Source organism: Erpetoichthys calabaricus, chromosome 11 (assembly GCF_900747795.2).
Source record: "Erpetoichthys calabaricus chromosome 11, fErpCal1.3, whole genome shotgun sequence".
Classification (NCBI taxonomy): Eukaryota; Metazoa; Chordata; class Cladistia; order Polypteriformes; family Polypteridae; genus Erpetoichthys; species Erpetoichthys calabaricus.
In genome coordinates this window covers 72,905,711-72,918,906 of record NC_041404.2, presented here as the reverse complement: position 1 = coordinate 72,918,906, position 13,196 = coordinate 72,905,711, and the positions used below count along the sequence as shown (strand labels likewise).

Here is a 13,196-nt window from a genome sequence, read left to right as displayed (position 1 = left end):
GTTGCTTTGTGCTAATATGGATTCAGATAAATGTTTTAAGCAATATCCCAGAGTTTTTTTTATTTTGAATGCCAGTTTTGGCACCATCTCTTGTTAAAGTGGCTTTACTCTCATCCACATTCATAGTGTTCCCTTTTCTTACCAGGTACCTGCTACAAGGGAAGTCCTAGGTTCCTTACCCAACGTTTTCAGTGCTCTTTGTCTCAATGCCCGTGGACTTCAGTCATTTGTTCAGTGCCAGCCTTTTGAAAGGCTTTTTAAGGTTCTTCTCTCTCCTGATTATCTACCAGCCATGAGACGACGTCGAAGCTCTGATCCTCTAGGTGAGCCTTCATATGAAAATAAGTAACATAATAATTACAGTGCAATTAATAAAGATATGCTTCTGCTTTTTTGTACAGTATGTTTAGCTAGTTCGTTTATTAATACTTTTGTAGTACTTGTTGCTTTTTTTGGGCACTATATACTGAATAGGCTTATTGCAATGCCAACTTTGATATAATACTTAAAGTGTTTATATTCAATACCATTTGTGATACCTCATGTTCCTTGGAGAGTTTTAGGACACAGAAAATATCGAGTGAAATTTTTCATTTTGTTTTTGAAGCCACAAACTATATAATGCTATCTAGGTTTTTTGTCTAGAGTTAAACTGTTTCAGAAGATTCTGGTGTAAATCATTTAATTGCCAACAAAGAACAGTAGTGCAGCCTGTTAACACGATTGGAGGGCGTGTAAGAAAAAAAAAAAAAAAAAAAAAGCAAGCATGGAAGTACAACTGATAAGGGTAGAATTGATTCATTTATTATTATAATAATTGGAACTGTTGCAAAACTTTAGAATTGTTGTGTTTAAAACAAATTTTTTTGACAATGTTGCACTTTAAAAGTCACTCAAAATGTTCCATATGATCCGGGAAGCAGATTTGTGAGTATGCTTTTTTTGAGCACACACATATATGACTCGTCAATAAAAGCACAATTTTCAATTAGAAAGTACATTTCGTTATCAGTGTTTACTGGTAAAAATTGTGGCATTGACATCCCTTCTGTATTAATTTTGAGCATTTTTAGCTGTTCTGTATGCCTTTTACAATAAATGTGACTGCATTGCAGCAACTATCCACATGAAATTTTTTCCATCATAATTTATCTGTAATTACTAGAATTTAAATCTCAAAGCATTTATAGTCCTTATTGTCAGATTGTCCCTACCAGTACTTGTATTTTGTATTTATTAGGTGATACAGCCTCAAATTTGGGCAGTGCTGTAGATGAATTGATGAGACACCAACCTACCCTGAAAACTGATGCAACCACTGCCATTATTAAGGTAAGATTCTTATCTTATGAATCAGTAGTTTATCTTGTTAGTAGTGTTTAATGCTAATTAAGCAGTATTGGGTATTTTTGATGATCTGAACATAATTAACAGAAGCCACAAAGGTGCAAGTTTATTCGGTAGTCATACAGTTAATGACATTCAGTGTAAATTAATCAGTAATACAAATAAAGGAAATGTGGACACCAAAATTAAAAATTATATTTGCCAAAAGTATCTGTAGCATGTGATTTCAATAATTCATCAAAATCTGCTAAACACTGATAACACTGATGATAATAATGATAAAAGAATATCTTATGCCATTTATGTGATCTATAACAGCAGGACTAGGTTTTGTGATCTTTCACCCTTAATGGTATTAAGAGAACACATTTAAAAATTGAAGCAATATCTTAATACTGTGTATGAAAGTAAATATGGCCAGATTTCTAGTAACGTGTTAATCTTTTTTGGTCATCATACAAATCTGTGAAAACTTTTTTAGCTGACATGTAAACAAATGCAAACTAGTTAAACTGTAAAATAATTTAATTAAAACTGCATTTGAAACCTTAATGCTTCTCATTACTCAAGTGTGTGACAATTTTCTTTAAAGCATGTTGCAGTTGAGAAAAGAAATTAAATGTTTCAATGAAAATCAGATTTCTGTTGCATGTAATGGCATAGGAATTCAAAAGCAAGAGAGTGTATGAAAATGCAGCAAATATAGAATGTTTTTTATTTACATAAAATTTTTGATCTCATTTTTCTGGTGAATGGGGAAGATAAAACTACTAATAAAATGGGCTTGAATGAGGAGCCAAGTTGAACAGAAGATAACTTTACGACTTGATATGAGTATGAGAAAATTGTCAAATTACTAGCTTGCAAAATCTAAATATCAGGTATCTAGCTGTGTGCTCATATTATCCAAATTTTTTTTTACATTTCTTAAAGTAGTGTTAAACAAACCACCTCTCATAAATTCTGTCATGCATGACAGTGATGATTCATCAGATGAGATGGAGCTGTTGAATTGAAGACCAATTTTTTTCACTCACACACCCCCCCAAACCCCCATTCATTAGTCACGAACTCTTCCTAGTTACAGCTCATTCAGTTGCTACAGAGTTACTTCATGTGTTATCAGCATTTCAGAAATTGGTTTGAATTGAGTGTTCATTTCTGGATAAAGTGACTGCCTTATCTGCTGTGCAGCAGTTCCAGCACATCTTCATGTGTTGCCTGCTGACTGGAATGAAAGTGGCTAAATTGCTGGAACAGACTAAACCAGGCAAGATGATGTGTGCATGTTCAGGAAACTGTAGTGCAGTGTCAGTACCACAATCGGAGAAATGGTTGGCGGACCTGAAGCTGACCTGAACATGACCCTGTTCACCATTTACTGTCAACCAGGTAGTGTCTTTTATTTTCTGGACAAAATGAAAAGCTCTGTCATTCCTTTAATTTCTGCTGAAAATGCACCTCTTTTTTCTTGCACTCTGCTGTTTCTACCCATGCACAAGACAACTGTTCAGATTACCCTTATTCAGTTTTTTACTACACATTATTTTACTGAAAAGCCAATATTCCTGTTTTCACTCTCTTTAAATGTCTACCTGTGTACTCTATATACAGGAGGTTGGGCAGGACAATGGCCCGGGATTCCTCAAGTATTGTGGAACTTTGCATTAAGGAGCACTACAACTAAATTTATATAAAGCTTATAAAAGCAGATTCTGAAAAATTTTTTTTTTTTGGATTAACTAGTTTACTGATCACCAATTGAGTAATTTTGGGTGAACATTTTCAGATCAATAGGTATTGCGTAGTGGTGCTCCATTTTTTCTTCTTAAGCTAATTATCAGTAGGTATTTAATTGATGGTTTGATTTACTAGGGGGCTCCGCCCCCTGCTCGCTTCGCTCGCCAACCCCTGGCGTTGGGACATGACAAAGAGTGAGATGTATGAATTAGATATAGAATAGTGTGCAGCTTTGGATGATGCGCATAGAAATAACAAATAAAGTATCAAGAAGCGGAAAGCAAATGTCTTATGCGTTGGAATGTAGGTGTGTTGTTTTTATCAGGACGTAAATGTAGAACAATATGTCTGTGAAATGGAGGCTCACCATCTTTACTTTGAAAGACAATTGCCACTTCATTAACGACGGGCAGATTGTATTGTCTTGGATCTTGTTCTTTGTCCTTTATCAAGACCAAAGCAATTGTAGTTGCCGCTATACCTTCTGCATTTGCTTTTGTATTTGCCTCCTTTTCAACTTCATGTAGCATTTTTATAGACTTAGCTAATGGGTGATTGTTTATGACATGAGTGACGTTTCTCATTATAAGCTCTGTGCATTGTTTGTTTTCAGGAAGGTTCATGCGTTGATAGATAGATTTGTGCATATTTGCGTTGTTGATTTGTTTGAGGGTGCACTGTTCCAATGCGATGCAATATTTGTCCACATATGCGAAAGCAGTATGGGCCATTGCCTTTTGGTGGCCTGATATGTACTCCGGTAGATGCAAAAGCAAATGAACTATTGTAGGATCTAATGCAGTTCATAAAGTTTTTACTTTCAGGCACATCGTTAGTTAGAAGCTTCTTTAGATATTCAGGATATGAATGTAAAGGAGGCAGTCTAATCTGACCTTTTTGACAACAACGTGTAAATTCATTATTTGTATTGCCAGTTGTTTCTTCTGTGAAGTTAAGTGAATGACAATGATTGCAAATGACATTCATTAACCCCAATGAATTTTCCTCAATAGTGGATTCCTTATTGAAGGCATTTTCAGCCATTTTGCGTAAGCGTTTAACAGGTGTGTGGCGTTGATGTCCGCGACGGGCATGTTTCGCTTTTTGCGTTTGATTGCCTTTTTGTTGCATGTCCATTATTTGTGACGCGCTATTTTTTTCTTTTTTTTTTATTCGCCTCCGCTTTGCGCAAAGTCAGTTTCAGTCTACGCCGTGCATTGTTTGTATCGAGCCTTGTCCGTTTTTGTATGTCGGTCATTTGAGCTTGGTGCTTTTCGCGTCTTGCTTTTTGTTTTTCTGTCAGTTCATTTGCGCGTTGTTCACGTCTCCGTTCATTTATTCTGTCTCTTCGCTCCCTTTTTTGTATGTCTGATACGCGAGCTCTTTCGGTTTGAAATCGTGCTTCTTTCGATGCAGCACTTTGACACGCGCGCTGAATGCGTCAACGTTCATTGTGTCTGTCCATTTGGGCACGTCTCTGTAACGGTGTCACTTGTGCTTTGCGTTTTTTGATCCGAGACATTTTTTCTCCCGGTGTTTCAGAAGCGCGTTTTATGCGCCGCCGTCTATTTTCTTGTTTCTTTCGTGTTCGTGTGTTTGTTCCCGTTATCCTTTCCGAATCGTTTTGTACCCGTGACCGTGTATTCATGACTTGTTTCTTTCTCAGCATGCGAAATACGGATAAGTAATAAGGAGGATCGCACTCACTGTTAATATGTATCCTTTTCTGCAGTTGAACGGTTAATAGTGCTTTATTGAAGGACATCCACCTATGCTGACAGCTATGCCGACACCTATGCTGCCTAGTGTGAAGGTGTCGACGTTCACTTTAGAATATGTGGCTTTGGGTGTCACTTCTTATGGATGTGTGGGGGGGATTGTTGTTGCGCGAGCGTCTTCTTTCTTTTTGTGTTCCTGTGTCTTGTTTGAATCTCCCTCTTTGTGTGTGTCCCGTCCCTTGCTTGTAGGGTCTGTGGGGCGGTTTTGTGTTCTTTTTTTTTGTTTTCCATGGGCTTGTTGAATCCCCCTCTTGGTGTGCGTCCCGTCCCGTGCCTGTAGGGGGGGGGGGGTGTGTGTGTGTGTGTGGTCATGCCTTGCTGTTGTGCGCTCGTCTGTTCTTTTTTTTTTTTTGGTGTGTTTAGTTTCGTGTGCAATGTGTTTCGTGCTTTGCCCGCGTTTGACTACTTTTTTATGTGCCTTTTCCTTTTTTCGGTGCTTGTTGCGACTCATTTCTGTGACTCCTTTTTGTATGTGCTCACTCCTTTTTTCTGTGGTCTTGTCCGCCTCTCGCGGCCCCTCATCCGCCTTTGTCGCCCTCTTTTGTCCGCCTTTCTCGACTCTCGCGGACTCCTTTTGCGCCTGCGCCTCTCGCGGACCCTCATCCGCCTCTCTCGCCCTCTTTTGTCCGCCTTTCTCCTCATCCGCCTCTCTCGCCCTCTTTTGTCCGCCTTTCTCGGCTCCTCAGCCGACTCTCGCGGACTCTTTTTGCGCCTACGCAGTACGTCTTTTTGCAGCTACGGCCCATTGCCGGATGTGCCTGCGTCCATCATCCGGTTTAGCATTCTCGGTTAGTAATATGGATCACTCTGACTACAACTGCCTCACCTATTAACTGCAGTCAGTATGTCACCGAAGTAGCAGAAACTACACCAATTTCTCAAACAATTCAAGTTCTGATTTCTAAAATTATTCTTCCTTAATCAACATTCTGTGTACCTCTTCTTTCTTCAAACAAACCACTTTTCACATCACTACATATTTTATACATCTGATTTCTAGAAACCACAAATTGGATTAACCATCTCCCAACACTTTTCTCGTACAACATGCAATCATGCACCCACCAATTTCAAGTTCAAGCACTTTGTCATTGTGTAACACAACAAAATGACTTTGTGGCAGCCCCAAGGTGCATTTAAAGAAAGGTCAAATAAGGAATTCATGCAAAATCTATTTGCATCCATTCCCAATGTGAACACTCATAAAATTATAATGGCTGGGGACTTTAATTGTGTTTTAAATCCACTCTTGGATAGGACTCCTGTGACAGGGGGGACGACATCTAATACTGCAAAGATAATTACACAGTTTTTAAATGATCACAACTTATCAGACCCCTGGAGGTTTCTTAACCCAAACTCAAGAAAATATTCGTTCTACTCACCAGTGCATTATAGCTACTCAAGAATTGATTATTTTTTTATAGATAATAATTTCCTGCCTACAATTAAATCATGCAAATATGACACAATTGTTATCTCTGACCATGCCCCTCTAGTCTTGGAGCTAAAATCAATAAGCCCCTCATACTCACCTCGCAGATGGCGTCTTAACCCTCTTTTATTGGCAGACGAGAACTGCACAGAATTTATATCCAAACAAATCAGCTTCTTCCTAGAGACAAACATGTCCACAGAGGTTTCTGCAGGAACACTCTGGGAAACTCTAAAGGCCTTCTTAAGAGGCCAGATTATTTCATATCTTTCCCATAGAAATAAATTAGAAACCAAGAAAGTGTCAGAGCTAAGAAATGAAATTACTAGAATAGATGAAGAACAAGCCAGGCGTCCAAGTGAAGCTCTTCACAGGAAAAGGCAGGCCCTGCATACAGAACTTAACATCTTAACAACTAAAGAAACTGAACAATTTATTTATAAGTCTAGACAGCATTACTATGAACACGGAGAAAAAGCTAATAAGCTTTTAGCTCAACAAATTCATAAACAAGAAGTTCACAATGCAATACCAGTAATCACCAACAAGAATGGAGAAGAAATCATCGACCATAATAAAATAATGCACACATTTAGAGATTACTATAAGTCTTTATATTCCACTGAGCCCAAAGAAGACAACACGCAATCTAATGCATTTCTGGATAATTCACAAATACCACAAATAGATGCTTTAAGTGCTGAGGAACTGGATAAACCTCTAACGCTAACAGAATTACTAGACGCTATAAAGTCACTACAAAGCGGGAAATCATCAGGCCCTGATGGTTACCCCGTAGAGTTTTATAAGAAATTCTCCACTCAGCTAGCTCCACTCTTATTGGTAACATTTACAGAAGCTAAAGACCACCAAATACTACCTCAAACATTTCGACAAGCATTAATCACCGTCTTTCCTAAACAAAATAAGGACTTGTTACAATGTGCATCATATAGACCAATTTCACTCCTGAATAATGATGTTAAGATACTCTCAAAAATCCTAGCTAGAAGGATGGAGAAAGTGCTGCCCTCGGTAATATCACAAGATCAAACTGGATTTATTAAAGGCCGACATCTATCTTCAAATCTCCGACGCTTGTTTAATGTTATATATTCACCAGAAAAACCAAACACCCCAGAGATATTACTATCATTAGACGCAGAAAAGGCATTTGACATGATCGAATGGAATTACCTTTTCACTGCATTGGAGAAATTTGGGTTTGGCCCGAATATTTGTGCTTGGATCAAAGTACTGTATACCAGTCCAGAAGCTTCAGTTTGTATTAATAAAATTTGCTCAGACTACTTTAAACTAGAACGTGGTACCAGACAAGGATGTCCCTTGTTGCCACTGTTGTTTGCAATCGCTATTGAACCACTGGCGGTTCACTGCCGAAATTCTTATCAGATAAAGGGGATTGTCAGAGAAGGACTGGAACAGAAAATTTCTCTATATGCAGATGATATGGTCTTATATATATCGGACCCAGAAAACACTGTCCCTGCTGTTTTAACAGCACTAACAGAATTTCAAAAGATATCTGGTCTTAGAATTAATCTGAATAAAAGTATACTCTTTCCAGTGAACTCACAAGCATATAATATTAAATTAGACACCCTACCTTTTACCATAGCAGATCAGTATAAATCCATCCATCCATCCATTTTCGAACCCGCTGAATCCAAACACAGGGTCACGGGGGTCTGCTGGAGCCAATCCCAGCCAACACAGGGCACAAGGCAGGAAACAATCCAGGGCAGGGTGCCAACCCACTGCAGGACACACACAAACACACCCACACACCAAGCACACACTAGGGCCAATTTAGAATCGCCAATCCACCTAACCTGCATGTCTTTGGACTGTGGGTGGAAACCGGAGCACCCGGAGGAAACCCACGCAGACACGGGGAGAACATGCAAACTCCACGCAGGGAGGACCCGGGAAGCGAACCCGGGTCCCCAGATCACCCAACTGCGAGGCAGCAGCGCTACCCACTGCGCCACCGTGCCGCCCCAGTTTAAATACCTAGGGGTAAATATCACAAGTAAACATAAAGCTCTTTATCAACAAAATTTTGGCGTCTGTATGGAAAAAATTAAGCAAGACTTGCATAGATGGTCAACCCTTCATCTCACTCTAGCCGGAAGAATTAACATTGTTAAGATGAATATCCTTCCTAAACTTCTCTTTTTATTTCAAAACATTTCAATATATATCAATAAATCGTTTTTTAAACAGTTAGATTCAATAATAACCTCATTCATTTGGAACTCAAAACACGCACGTATCCGAAAGCGACCCTACAAAGAGCTCAGGCAGAAGGTGGCATGGCTTTACCTAATTTTCAATTTTTGTTACTGGGCAGCAAACGTACAAGCCATAAAAACCTGGACACAAATAAATGCACAAACACAAGCTTGGTCTGCAATAGAAGTAAAATCCTGTAGTACTTCTTTATATTCCCTGCTCTGCTCTCCAATAAATGAAAGTTATCGCAAATATACTAATAACCCAATTGTGCTTTACTCACTCAGAATATGGAACCAAATTAGGAAGCATTTTAAGATGGAAAATCTTTTATCAGTGGCACCTCTGCAAGGGAACCACCTCTTTCAACCTTCACAAGTATATTCAGTTTTTAATACCTGGAAAAGTTTTGGGATTAAAATGCTCAGAGATCTTTATATAGACAACATATTTACATCTTTTGAACAATTACGTTCAAAATTTAACCTCCCAGCTACACATTTCTTTTACTATCTTCAAATTAGAAATTTTGTTAAACAGAAATTGCCCGATTTCCCCCACCTTGCACCCTCCACAATGCTGGAAAAAATACTGCTCAATTCCGAGGAAACAAACACTATTTCCGCAATATATAAAATCTTATTAGAGTCCCTACCTTTCAAAGATCCAAGAGGACATTGGGAAGAAGATCTCTTAATCAATATATCAGAAAAGGAGTGGAAGGTAGCAAAGCAGAGAATTCACTCGAGTTCTATATGCGCAAAGCATAGAATTATTCAACTAAAAATTATATAACGAGCTCATCTGTCTCGCTTAAAACTGTCCAAAATGTTTCCAGGCCAGGATCCAACCTGCGAGCGCTGCAACCAAGCTCCTGCCTCACTGGGTCACATGTTCTGGGCCTGCACCAAACTAACATCATTTTGGACAAAAATTTTTAAGTGCCTCTCAGACAGCTTTAGTATCACAATCCCTCCTAACCCACTAACAGCTGTGTTTGGTGTCCTTCCAGATGGACTGGAATTGGAGAAGGACAAGCAAACGGTGATTGCATTCACTACACTCTTGGCACGCAGACTTATTTTGTTAAATTGGAAGAATCCTAATTCTCCTCTTATAAGTCAGTGGGAAACCGATGTTTTATATTATTTGAAATGGGAAAAAATCTAATTTTCAGTTAGAGGATCTGTACAAAATTTTTTCAAAACATGGCAGGATTTAATCAATATTATTTTAGAATAAGAGAAATAACTATTATTGCATTTAACTCCCTTCTCCATCTCTTATTTATATAGATATTTACTTCTCCCCTTCTTTTGTCTAATGTTGCCTTATTAAAAAGCTTAAAGAAATTTTCCTTTAGCTAAGCTCTCCTTCTCAGGGGTGGGGTTTGATTTGTTTTCAAATTTGTTGGGTTATAAATCGATCTGTTTGTATGGAATGATTACAATGAAAATTAATAAAATAAAAATATTAAAAAAAAAAAAAAAAAAAAAAGGTCAAATAATTCCAAATATGTCGTATACAGTGTTAAGTGATCAGGTAATCAGAGCAAATTGTTATTGCTCAAAGTACAGCCGCATAAAGTGTTGTTGTACCTGTTAATGAATAGTACATTACATATTATAAATTACATTAGTATATTGCATATTACCAATACAGTGGAAACTCGGTTCACGACCATAATTCGTTCCAAAACTTTGGTCGCGAACCGAAGCAATTTCCTCCATAGGATTGTATGTAAATACAATTAATCCGTTCCACACCATACGAACTGTATGTAAATATATATTTTTTTAAGTTTTTAAGCACAAATATAGTTGATTAAACCATAGAATGCACAGCGTAATAGTAAACTAAATGTAAAAACATTGAATAACACTGAGAGAACCTTGAACAACAGAGAAAACTAACACTGCAATAGTTCGCTCTATAGCGCTAACAACCGCTGGCTAAAAACACTTTTTTTTTAATGAGATTTAAGCACAGGGGAAAAAAATGAACATTTGAAAAAATCCGTAATTTAATAAACCACCAAGAAAAGTAACATTGTAACAATGCACGCTATGAACCGATCGCTGTAAACAGAAGTGAAAACAAAATCAAGCCCAGTGCATTCTTTAACTGCCTTCCTACCTTATGCGTCCAGCTCTCTCTCTCGCTCTGCCTGTGTGTGCCCGTCTCTCTCTCTCTCTTTCTCTCGCTGCCTGTGTGTGCCCGTCTCTCTCTCTCTCGCTGCCTGTGTGTGCCCGTCTCTCTCTCTCTCTCTCGCTGCCTGTGTGTGCCCGTCTCTCTCTCTCTCTCTCGCTGCCTGTGTGTGCCCGTCTCTCTCTCTCTCACTGTCTGTGTGTGTGTGTCGCGCTCTCTCGCTCGCTGCACAGGGAGAGACTGAACATGTACAAACCGAAAGGGAAACTGGTTTGTATACCGAGTGTGTTGTCGTAAACCGAGGCAAAAGTTTGGCAAACTTTTTGGTCATAAACCGATTTGTATGTGTACCGAGACGTTCGTGAACCGAGGTTCCACTGTATAGATTATTGCACATGTTCAATTAAAAATGATCTCAGCCTGAGGAGATTTACAGTTCAGAAAGTTTATGGCAGATGGGAAAAAGCAATTTTTTAGTCTGTTTATGCGTACACAGATTGACCTAAAGCATCTGCTTGACGGGAGAAGCTCAAACAATTTCCAGGATGAGTTTGTCCTTGAGAATGTTTTTGGCCCTTCTCACACAGCGACTGTTATACAAGAGTTCGAGTGATGGCAGTTCAGTCCTAGTATTGGCCTCTGCTGTTTTTACGGCCTGCTGCAGGGCTTCTTTAGCAGCCTTGGTGCAGCTGTTGTACCAAGCCTTCATGCAGTTAGTTAAGATGCTCTCTATAGTGCATCTATAGAAATTAACCAGCAACTTCTGGGGGAGGTTAGCTCTCCTTAGTTTCTTGAGAAAATAGAGGTGGTGTTGTGCTTTGCCTATTATAGCCAAATTGTTGTCAGCCCCAGGACAGGTCCTCTGAGATGGTGACTCCTAGAAACTTAAAGGTGGAAACTGTCACCATATCATCTGCAATGATTATCGGACTGTGATTGGTCTTTGTAGTGGTCCTAAAGTTCAGAATAACGTCTTTGGTCATTTTGGTATTTAAGACCATGTTGTTGGTGTTGTACCATGCTATCAGATTCTGAACCTCTTCCCTGTTCAGCTTCATTATGTTACAAGCCCAAAGACAGTCGTATTATCCGCAAATTTAGCAGTAATGTTTGATTGGTGGATGAGTTGACAGTCATAGGTGAAGAGTGCATAGAGATGGGGACTTAGTACATATCCCTGCGGCACACCAGTGCTCAGGGTAAGGGTGGAGGATGTGTGTTTGCCCATCCTGACAGACTGGGGGCGGTTGGTGAGAAAATCCAGTAACCATTTGCATATGGATGGAGCAAGTCTTAGTGCAGAGTTTTTTGATCAGCTGGTTAGATATGATGGTATTAAATGCAGAGCTGTAGTCACTGAAGACCATCCTAACATAGTGTGCATCCGGAAAGTATTCACAGCGCATTACTTTTTCCACATTTTGCTATGTTACAGCCTTATTCCAAAATGGATTAAATTCATTTTTTTCCTCAGAATTCTTCACACAACACCCCATAATGACAACGTGAAAAAAGTTTACTTGAGATTTTTGCAAATTTATTAAAAATAAAAAAATTGAGAAAGCACATGTACATAAGTATTCACAGCCTTTGCCATGAAGCTCAAAATTGAGCTCAGGTGCATCCTGTTTCCCCTGATCATCCTTGAGATGTTTCTGCAGCTTAATTGGAGTCCACCTGTGGTAAATTCAGTTGACTGGACATGATTTGGAAAGGCACACACCTGTCTATATAAGGTCCCACATTTGACGGTTCATGTCAGAGCACAAACCAAGCATGAAGTCAAAGGAATTGTCTGTAGACCTCAGAGACAGGATTGTCTCGAGGCACAAATCTGGGGAAGGTTACAGAAAAATTTCTGCTGCTTTGAAGGTCCCAATGAGCACGATGGCCTCCATCATCCGTAAGTGGAAAAAGTTTGAAACCACCAGGACTCTTCCTAGAGCTGGCCGGCCGGCCATCTAAACTGAGCGATCGGGGGAGAAGGGCCTTAGTCCGGGAGGTGACCAAGAACCCGATGGTCACTCTGTCAGAGCTCCAGAGGTCCTCTGTGGAGAGAGGAGAACCTTCCAGAAGGACAACCATCTCTGCAGCAATCCACCAATCAGGCCTGTATGGTAGAGTGGCCAGACGGAAGCCACTCCTTAGTAAAAGGCACATGGCAGCCTGCCTGGAGTTTGCCAAAAGGCACCTGAAGGACTCTCAGACCATGAGAAAGAAAATTCTCTGGTCTGATGAGACAAAGATTGAACTCTTTGGTGTGAATGCCAGGCTTCGCATTTGGAGGAAACCAGGCACCGCTCATCTCCAGGCCAATACCATCCCTACAGTGAAGCATGGTGGTGGTAGCATCATGCTGTGGGGATGTTTTTCAGCGGCAGGGACTGGGAGACTAGTCAGGATAAAGGGAAAGATGACTGCAGCAATGTACAGAGACCTCCTGGATGAAAACCTGCTCCAGAGCGCCCTTGACCTTAGACTGGGGCAACGGT

General features: G+C 39.6%; 1 protein-coding gene across 1 annotated transcript in view; it reads left to right on the top strand.

The window, feature by feature from the left end:
- huwe1 (HECT, UBA and WWE domain containing E3 ubiquitin protein ligase 1) overlaps window positions 1-13,196 on the top strand; it is a 387,803-nt gene that overhangs the window by 161,439 nt on the left and 213,168 nt on the right. The window contains 2 exon segments of the mRNA XM_051933601.1: window positions 146-323; window positions 1,241-1,332. Of these exon segments, the coding sequence (XP_051789561.1) occupies window positions 146-323; window positions 1,241-1,332 (270 nt within the window).